This window comes from Quercus lobata, chromosome 4, assembly GCF_001633185.2.
Source record: "Quercus lobata isolate SW786 chromosome 4, ValleyOak3.0 Primary Assembly, whole genome shotgun sequence".
Classification (NCBI taxonomy): Eukaryota; Viridiplantae; Streptophyta; class Magnoliopsida; order Fagales; family Fagaceae; genus Quercus; species Quercus lobata.
The window spans coordinates 41,604,345-41,613,936 of NC_044907.1; the positions used below are offsets into that span (position 1 = coordinate 41,604,345).

The 9,592-nt window shown below is 42.8% G+C and overlaps 1 protein-coding gene across 1 annotated transcript; it reads right to left on the bottom strand.

Annotated features, from left to right (window-relative positions):
* Positions 1-8,784: 8,784 nt before the first annotated feature.
* LOC115987379 lies at positions 8,785-9,592 on the bottom strand. The gene has a single exon (XM_031110904.1). It carries the CDS (start codon positions 9,425-9,427, stop codon positions 8,936-8,938), a length of 492 nt encoding a protein of 163 aa, XP_030966764.1. The 5' UTR covers positions 9,428-9,592; the 3' UTR covers positions 8,785-8,935.

Genomic DNA, 9,592 nt, shown 5'->3' on the forward strand with positions numbered 1-9,592 from the left:
ACATGGATGGAAAATCGGTTGGCACAATTTCAGCAGGGGGAACCTTGCATTGGAAGGTCTATGTGGATGGCGCAGCCAACCAGAGAGGATCCGAAGTTGGAATAGTTTTAATATCGCCAGACGGTGCTGCCATTGAAAAATCACTGAGACTCGGGTTCTCGGCTACGAACAATGAAACCGAATACGAAGCCTTACTTCAAGGGATGACGATGGTTCAAAGATTGGGCAGAAGGGTAATAGAAGCATTCTCGGACTCCAGATTGGTCGTCGGCCAAGTGACGGGTGAGCTAGAAGCTAGAGATGCTAGGATGCAAGAGTATCTAGGACAAGTCAAACGCCTACAGACGAGTTTTGAGTCCTTCAATCTGACACACATTTCCAGGAGTGTAAACACCCATGCAGACTCGCTGGCCACTCTCGCCACGTCCTCGGTGCATAATCTGCCGCGAATGATCCTTATCGAAGATCTAGTCTAGGCAGGTCCCATTAGAAGAAACCCGGCCCAGGTCCATCAGATCAGAAAGAGTCCCAGCTGGACGGACCCCATAAAAAACTTCCTCCAAAACGACATCCTACCGGAGGGAAAATTGGAGGCCGAGAAGATACGTAGGAATGCTCCTCGGTTCTAGCTATCAGAGGACCACAAACTATATCGGCGCTCCTACTCTGGGCCGTACCTACTCTGCATACATCTAGAAGAATCCGAGTCTCTACTTGAAGAGTTACACGAGGGAATTTGTGGAAGTCACACCGGAGGAAAGTCGCTGGCACACAGGGCACTCACCCAAGGATACTGGTGGCCGAACATGCAAAGAGAGGCCCAAGAATACGCTAAGAAGTGTGATCAGTGCCAGAGATTTGCCCCAAATATCCACCAACCTGGAGGGGTCCTCAACCCCCTCTCTAGCCCATGGCCGTTTGCACAATGGGGTCTTGATATTGTCGGTCCTTTCCCCAAAGCTGTGGGGAACAAGCGATACATAATAGTCGGAACCAATTACTTCATTAAATGGGTGGAGGCTGAACCTTTGGCCAACATTAGGGACGTGGATGCCCAGAAATTCATCTGGAAGAACATTATCACCCGCTTCGGAACTCCACACACACTCATTTCAGACAACGATCTTCAATTCGACAGTAAGAGCTTTAGGGAGTATTGTCGCGAGTTTGGGATCATTAACCGATATTCCACTCCCGCCTACCCCCAAGGAAATGGGCAGGTCCAGGCCGTGAACAAGGTCATAGTGAACGGACTGAAGAAAAGACTGGATGAGGCAAAGGGGAGATGGGTAGAAGAGCTCCCACACGTCTTATGGACCTATCGAACAACGCCGCGACGGTCAACCGGTGAGACCCCCTTTTTGATGACTTATGGGGCTGAGGCCGTGCTCCCAATCGAGAACAACTTTCCCACACTGAGGTCTAACTCATTTACTCCAAACAGTAACTACGAGTTATTGGGAAGAAGTCTAGACCTAGCCGAGGAAAGAAGGGAAAAAACAACGATCCATATGGCCTATTATCATTAGAAGCTAAGACAAGGATATGATGCCAATGTTAAACTGCGACCTTTAGGTCCGGGTGATCTCGTAATGAGAAAGATTCTTGGCAGCGCAAAAAACCCCTCTTGGGGCAAGCTGGGGCCCAATTGGGAAGGACCATATCGCATCACATCCGTGGCCGGGATAGGCGCTTACTATCTAGAAGATTTGGATGAAAAAATTGTACCTCGACCATGGAATGTAAATAACCTCAGAAGATATTATTATTAATGAAAATGGCTTAGCCCATGTTTTGTTTCGTGATTATCCTGTGCTTACTGGTCTATTTACAACTATTCATAGTTTTAAACAGAACCTAAGTCCTGCATGGCTCATCAAACCACAGACTTAGGGGAAATTATTACTTATGACAATTTATTAATACTTTTAAACGGAACATAAGTCATGCATGGCTCCTCGGACCATAGACTTAGGGGAAATTATTACTTATGACAATTTATCCAAGTTTTAAACAGAACCTAAGTCCTGCATGGCTCCTCGGACCACAGACTTAGGGGAAATTATTACTTATGACAATTTATCCAAGTTTTAAACAGAACCTAAGTCCTGCATGGCTCCTCGGACCACAGACTTAGGGGAAATTATTACTTATGGCAACTATTCATAGTTTTAAACAGAACCTAAGTCCTGCATGGCTCCTCGGACCACAGACTTAGGGGAAATTATTACTTATGACAATTTATCCAAGTTTTAAACAGAACCTAAGTCCTGCATGGCTCCTCGGACTACAGACTTAGGGGAAATTATTACTTATGGCAACTATTCATAGTTTTAAATAGAACCTAAGTCCTGCATGGCTCCTCGGACCACAGACTTAGGGGAAATTATTACTTATGGCAACTATCCAAGTTTTAAACAGAACCTAAGTCCTGCATGGCTCCTCGGACCACAGACTTAAGGGAAATTATTACTTACGATAATTTGGGAAATTATTTCAAGGTGCGCGCGCAGTCTAGCATCACCGCAACCCTTATTCAAAATTTGCTGCACAGCAACCTCTTTATCTCGACCGTTTATATTTATTTATGTCATTGCAAACGTTAAATAAAGGGATGGTACTAGCATACATCCATAGAAAGCAAAGAGAACATTCTATATTAATATTCCGAGGTCAATACAAAGAGAGGTCCTTACAAAAGAACGCAAAAACAGGACGACTCTCATTCAAAAAAAAAGAGGGAGTACAAAAATTAAAAGCCTAAAAGCTAAGCCTTAGCAGGAGGATCTTTCTTCTGCTCTGGCTGATGAGGAGGATCTTTCTTCTGCTCTGGCTGAGGAGGAGGAGCCTCGGTGATAGAGTCCATGGCAGGATCCTTCGCTTTATCAAGCACAGGGACAGCATCAGGCACCGCCAAGTCTTGCTCAGAAGCCGCTTGGACGCCATCTGGATCCTCTCGGATCTCCTGAGGATAGAAGACGTTCTCGGGCAGCCTCAGCGCTGAATCCGTAGGAATTCCTGCAGCATCAAGGGCGTGAGCCCATGAGATGCTGCAGTAGTCCCTGCACACCTCGGGGATCTCCTCGGATAGCCTAGCCTCCATTTCTTGGATCCCGAGCTGGTGAGAAGCTTTCTTTTCAGCCGCTATAGCCTCTCGGATTAGCTGGGCCTCTTCTTTGACCCACTGTAGATCATCCTCGGCTTTTTGTAAGGCAGCCTTGAGCTCCAGCACTGCCTGCTTCTCGGTGGCAAGGCTGGTCTGAGTCACGAACAACTTTTTGCACTGATCCTCCGCTTGGGTCTCGGCACTTTTTAAACCGGCCTCAGCACTCTTGCGCCGTTTCTCTGACTCTTTGAACTTCTCCGTAAGTTCAAGGTGCTCATGCTTGAGGGACCCCAAGGCTTTCTCCATCTCCGTCCGAGACTGGGTCTCAGCCTCAGCCCGACTGTGGTTATCGCGACAAAACTCCTCAGCCACAAATACCTGCTGAGTAATCTGCCAACAAAACGAGATTGCCTTAGAGTTAAACAAGGTTTAATAATTTAATATAAGGATAAAAGAATCACTTACCATGGCGAGATCCCTTTTGAGGGATAGGAAAATCTCGGGCTAAGAGAACCGCCTATAGGCCTCCATATCCTGGGGAAGGAGTAGGGGCTGCTCCAAGGCATCAGCTACGTACCCTGCTCGGCCCCTGTTATAGTTTCGGATCGAGGCATTGTGGGGGATAGCAACCCCATCTAGCTCCAACTTTGGGCCCCAAATGCGCGGGGGAGCGCGCACCTCAACACGGTTCTCCTCATCCCGGCTTTCCATGGAATCACCCCTTCTACTCCTCGGGGCCCGGGTGGTTTTTTTTGCTGTTTGGCCGGGTGGGAACCACCTCACCCTCCTCTGGAGTCTCAACCGGCCTTTTCTTCTTTAGGTCCGGGTTAACCTTAAGGCCAGGGTCCGAGGGAACCTGAGGAACCACAGGAGGAAGGGTCTGGGCCGGCGACTGAGTTGGTCCTTTTAACGACTGACCTTTCGATGATTGACCTTTTCCTCGAGAGGACATCAACTCTCGTAGAGTTTTTCCCTTACCAGCCATGGGGACTGTCTCTTCGTCCGAGGAGTCGTCCGAGCAGGCTATGACTAAGGGAGCGACAACTGCGGAGTTTGGATCCTGCTCTTCTTCAGGGTCCGAAAGCCCAATCAAGGGGGCTTGATGAACCTCCTCCTCAAAATAAAACTGGTCTATCTCTTCCTCAAGGGAAAGACGAGATGATTCGGTTTCCCCTTCAACCGGAATAGCAACGTTAGGGTCGTCTGGCGGAGGCAGTTGCTCTGCTAGCAGGGGATCCCGAACGCCAGGTAGCACGACTGGTGGAAGATCACGCGAAGCTAGGAACCCGGGCTTGGACACGTTAATCCTAGCCAACCTCGGACTGCCAGCTCTTATGGCGTGACCAATAGCTTGGAAAGAGTGGCTTAAAGGTTGATAGCCCAGAACCAGATGAGCCGCACCTAACTGTCCGTCCTCAGTAACGTAGATTTCCGACCTTAGAAGGTAGTTCAACGTCGACACGTTCACGTGGCTTAGCCGAGGAGCGACGTGAGCTTTATCTGCAAACATCCAAGAGGAGTAGGATTAGTTCACGAAAATTTTCAATTGTAAAGAAAACGAGAAAAATAACCCCCCAATACTAAACCCTTTCCCGAAAAGGATTGGCCCTAAAGACGCTGCACCTGGAATTCCTGCCCGAGTTGGGCAATGAATACCATCGCTACACTCCCTTGAAGCAATAAGGAAATCCTTCTTCACGGTCTTATTGGATACTGGGAGACAAGAGATCAACCTAACGACCTCGAATCGGGATTTAAGATAATACCCTCCTTTCTCAACATAGTGACACTCATACAGATAAACCACATCGTGCCAGGTAAGGCCTAAATTCATCCACTCGTCTAGGACATCTACACAGCCTAGTATCTTGAACATGTTTGGGGTACACTGATGTGGCATCAACCTATGGTTGTACAGGTAGTCCCTCGTAATCCTACGCATGGGAAGTGTCATCCCTCCCTCTATGAAAGCAATCATGGGGATAACAACTTCTCCATCGCCTCTATCTGTCAATACTCCTTCAAGAGGACAGTACTGCAACCCCACCCCCCGGGGAATGTGGTATTTTGCCCTAAAAGCCTCCATAGCAACCGGAGTATGTACTAGTTTTTTTAATTTACCCATCTGAGCTGAACTGGAGGAATGAAAGTAAAGACCAAGGAGAAAAGTAAAATCCGAGGAGGAAATCGAAACAACGAAATGAACGAAATTTACTGATACCTTCACAAAATGCTTAATAGGATGCCTGGAAATCTCTCTTGGAGGAGACGCTTCACGAAAAACGATTATGGAGGCTTAACAGATGAAAATATTCGTAGATCTCTGTAGTTCGATGAAGTTCTCTGGAATCCTCTGGAGCTTATGAGACGCCGGTAAAAAGAAAACTGAGCCTCTTTGACGTCTTATATAGCCGGGAGGAGAGAGAGAAAAGATCTCTCCCGCCTAAAAATTCGAGAAAAAATGTTGGCCGTCCGATCTACGCCTCACCGTTGGATGAAGGGGACATAAAACCTCCAGGAGTAAATGGTCGCGCCTCGTAAATTGTAGCGTGTCCAAAGTAACTGCCCGCACGCGCGCCCCAAAAGCCTCCTTACTTCCACCCTCTCACTAACATCAAAACCCCGCTTTTCTCCTCGGAAGGAGGTCAAAAATCGGAGTTTTGAGGGGCTATTGTGGGGCCCGGCCCAAAATGATAGGCTAATTGAACTACGGGCCCGTCCGAGGAGCATCCTGTCCGAGGAGAAGTCATAACCCGCAGTATTTAAGCCCAATTGCGGTAAAAGAAACATGTCCGAGGAGTAATTCCTCCTCGGACATTACGAAGTCCGGATCAAAAGCTCGCCCCAACCATTGCAATTCATCCTCCGAGCATATAAAAAAGAATAAAACCCAAAATATCTCATGGAAAGCTGCCACCACCACATTAAATGTGTCACAACCACTCTCTTGGCCGCATTAATGAGGAAAAGACCCCTGAACAGTGCTACCTTGGCCACTGCAACTCACAAAGGAGTGATAAGGGTGTCTGATAGGACAGGTGCTCAAGTGGGGGCTTAGATGATCAACAAGTGTAAGGTTCAGATAAGAATGAGAGACCTATATAATGTAGTGGAGTCCCTCAAAGAGAGGGACGAAAAAATGTATTATCTGTATCCAGGAAATAGAATCTTTTGCTAGATATCCATTCTTGTGTTCTTGTTTCTACAATAATATTGTCCATGCACCAGACCGACTAAGTTCACTGAGGTTAAGTTCTTTGACCCATCCTCTACAAAGATTTATTGTGTGTTGCACCTTGGGCCAAGGCCTGATCAGTAGGATTTGGACCAGGAAAATCGTGCAACTACATGTCTCATTTGCCTTCTTAAAAATTTGCAATACAAAATCTAAAATCTCACCAATTGATCGTATGTTCTCTTTGTTGTTGACGAGCTATATCATGAAAATTTAATATTAATTGGATTTTATTTAATATTTATCATCCAATCTATAAAATCATATTTTGCATATAATTTTAAACTATATAACATTTAAATTTTAAATTTTATTGATAAGATAATTATTGATATTTGATTACTGTAGTTGCACGATTTTCCTGGTCCAAATTGTACTGATCAGGCATTGGCCCAAGGCGCAACACACAATAAATTTTTGTAGAGGATAGGTCAAAGAACTTAGCCTCAGTGAACTTAGTCGGTCTGATGCATGGACAATGTTATTGCAGAAACAAAAACACAAGAATGGATATCCAGCAGAAGATTCTATTTCTTGGGTACAGATCATACATTTTTCGTCCTTCTCTTTGAGGGACTCCACTACATTATATAGGCCTCTCATTCTTATCTGAACCTTACACCTGTTGATCATCTAAGTCTCCACTTGAGCACTTGTCCTATCAGACACCCTTATCACTCCTTTGTGAGTTGCAGTGGCCAAGGTAGCACTGTTCAGGGGTCTTTTCCACATTAATGCGGCCAAGAGAGTGGTTGTGACACATTTAATGTGGTGGTGGCAGCTTTCCATAAGATATTTTGGGTTTTATTCTTTTTTATATGCTTGGAGGGTGAGCTGCAATGGTTGGGGCGAGTTCTTGGTCTGGACTTCGTAATGTCCGAGGAGGAGTTACTCATCGGACAGGTTTCTTTTACCGCAATTGGGTTTAAATAATGTTTGGGTTATGACTTCTCCTCGGACAGGATTCTTCTCAAACGGGCCCGTAGTTTAATTAGCCCATTATTTTGGGCCGGGCCCCACAATTACCTTAATATTTTGAAAGCATTTAGGATTAAGGAGACAATATAATGTTATATATATATATATATATATAACTTCCTATTATTTTTTATAGAAAAAAATAGGACAAAGTTTAGCTACAACCTTACTTAATTTTTTTTTATTAGAATTGAATTTTGACAAATCCTTCATTTGCAAGTTTTTGTAGTTTAAAATTATGCATAAAATATAAACTTATAGATCATATAGTAAATAATATCTGATCAATATATTAAAAGCGTAAAGAACATATAATTCAACGGTTCAATTTTCAAAATATATAATAATATTTCTTTTATTGAATAAGGTTATAGCCTATAATTACAACTAATTTTGTAACTAAATTTTGTCCTCTTTCAATTTTTTTTTTTTTTTTTTTTTTTTTTTTTGTGGTGCTAAATCCTATTAAAAAGTTTTTGAACAATATAAAATTTGATTTCGTATTACGCAGCATGTATCTTGCTATGAGGAGGTATCTTGTGCACTTGCTATATGCAATGAATATCTCATAGTTTGGGTCAAGATCTTTTGCTTTGATATTATATTAACTTACTTGCTTTCCCAAAAATTTGAGTTGTTAAAAAATGATAAATTTAATCATTATCCGTAGTTCTAACATTGCGGCCCATAAACCAAAATGGAAAGAACTTCATTTTGCTCTATCAAGTCGTTGGCAATTGTCAACGACTTGATAATTGGTATCAATAAAACATCGACACTGGGGCCCATAAACCATACAACATCGACTCAATGCCACCATTGATAATTGTGGTATCAATAAAATTACTCGACATCTGTATATTACCGTGGGTGCATATGATATGATAATTATTGATCTTGCTACATTCTATCAATTGCTTTTATTTTAGAGTAGGGTCCCAAAAAACCAAAATTGAAAGAACTTCATTTTGCTCTTTTAAGTCGTTGACAATTGTCAACTACTTGCCCCACTAGAAATTGAATTAATTACAAGTCGAGTCACAAAAAATTTTATAACTATAAAATTTCACAAGCTGTTATTAGTATAAGTACAAAAGCGATGTGTTAATTAAATCAGAATTAGTTCTTGTTAATTTAACAATTATAAAAAGTATTGTCTATGTAGCAATAACCTTGATTTGAAGTGCATAACATCTAGTCGTACAGATAAAATTAAAAGAGCTACAAAACCTTATCTATCGATCTTTCTTCCCTAAATGGACAGAAATTAAAAGAGCTAGCAGAAGATGGCCTTTCGAGGGTCATGAATCAAATCCATTATCTACAAAAACTTGTCAGTAAAGTTGCATGATTGATTTGTAAATATAGATCAAAATATAATCCTTTGGAAACCGACCCTATACTTTTGGAACTGGAACTTAGTTATATTGTTGTTATATAACCATTGGGAAAATCCAGAGGAAAATTAACCACTGACTTGCAATGCGGATATTTCTCATTAACAAGAATAATCAACCAAATATTGAAAAAGAAAATCTCCATAGAACAAGAATTTCTTCAATTTACACGAAAGGCAGGGGTCATTATTTTCTTGAACTTCCTGTAAATCCAAAACTTTATTTAGAGCTACCAGACTTAGTACTGCTATTACTACCTTGACTGCCTTGGGTGCCTTGATCACGTTGCTCAACACTTCCATAAAAGTTTATGGTTCGTACCTTGAAACGCTCATGTTTTAGCAGCAACTCGTCTCCCTTTTTATTCGGAGGTGTTCGCGGCGAGTCAATGCTTAAACTCCTTTGGATGCTTCGATTTTTCATTTGATGCGAGTTCACATTTGGCACCGGTACCGCTTGTTTAACTTTCTTGAGCAGCTTTCGATGAACTGATTTTCCCACCTTCCAGTCAAACCTATAATAGTTCTCAGCCACGTCTGGTATCTTCCCTATTGGAAGGACATCTTTTCCTAGCTGTGACATATCATTGTTTTCATCTCCGGAAAAGGTTGAATTCTCTGTGCTTGTCGCCGGAGCTGTCTTTAAGACAATCTTTGCATCATCTGAGAGATACCCATCAGGTAGCTGAACCTCATCATGAGAGTTAGCCATGGAAATTGTACTATTTAGAAGACAACAAAATCGGAGAATATACGTACTATGATATGTGTAAAGGCTTTGTGGAAAGGATAAGAATGATATTCTTGGAAAAGGATGAGAGTTTGGAAAGATAAGATGTTGAAGCAACTTTGGTAGATGAATGATGTTATGATATTT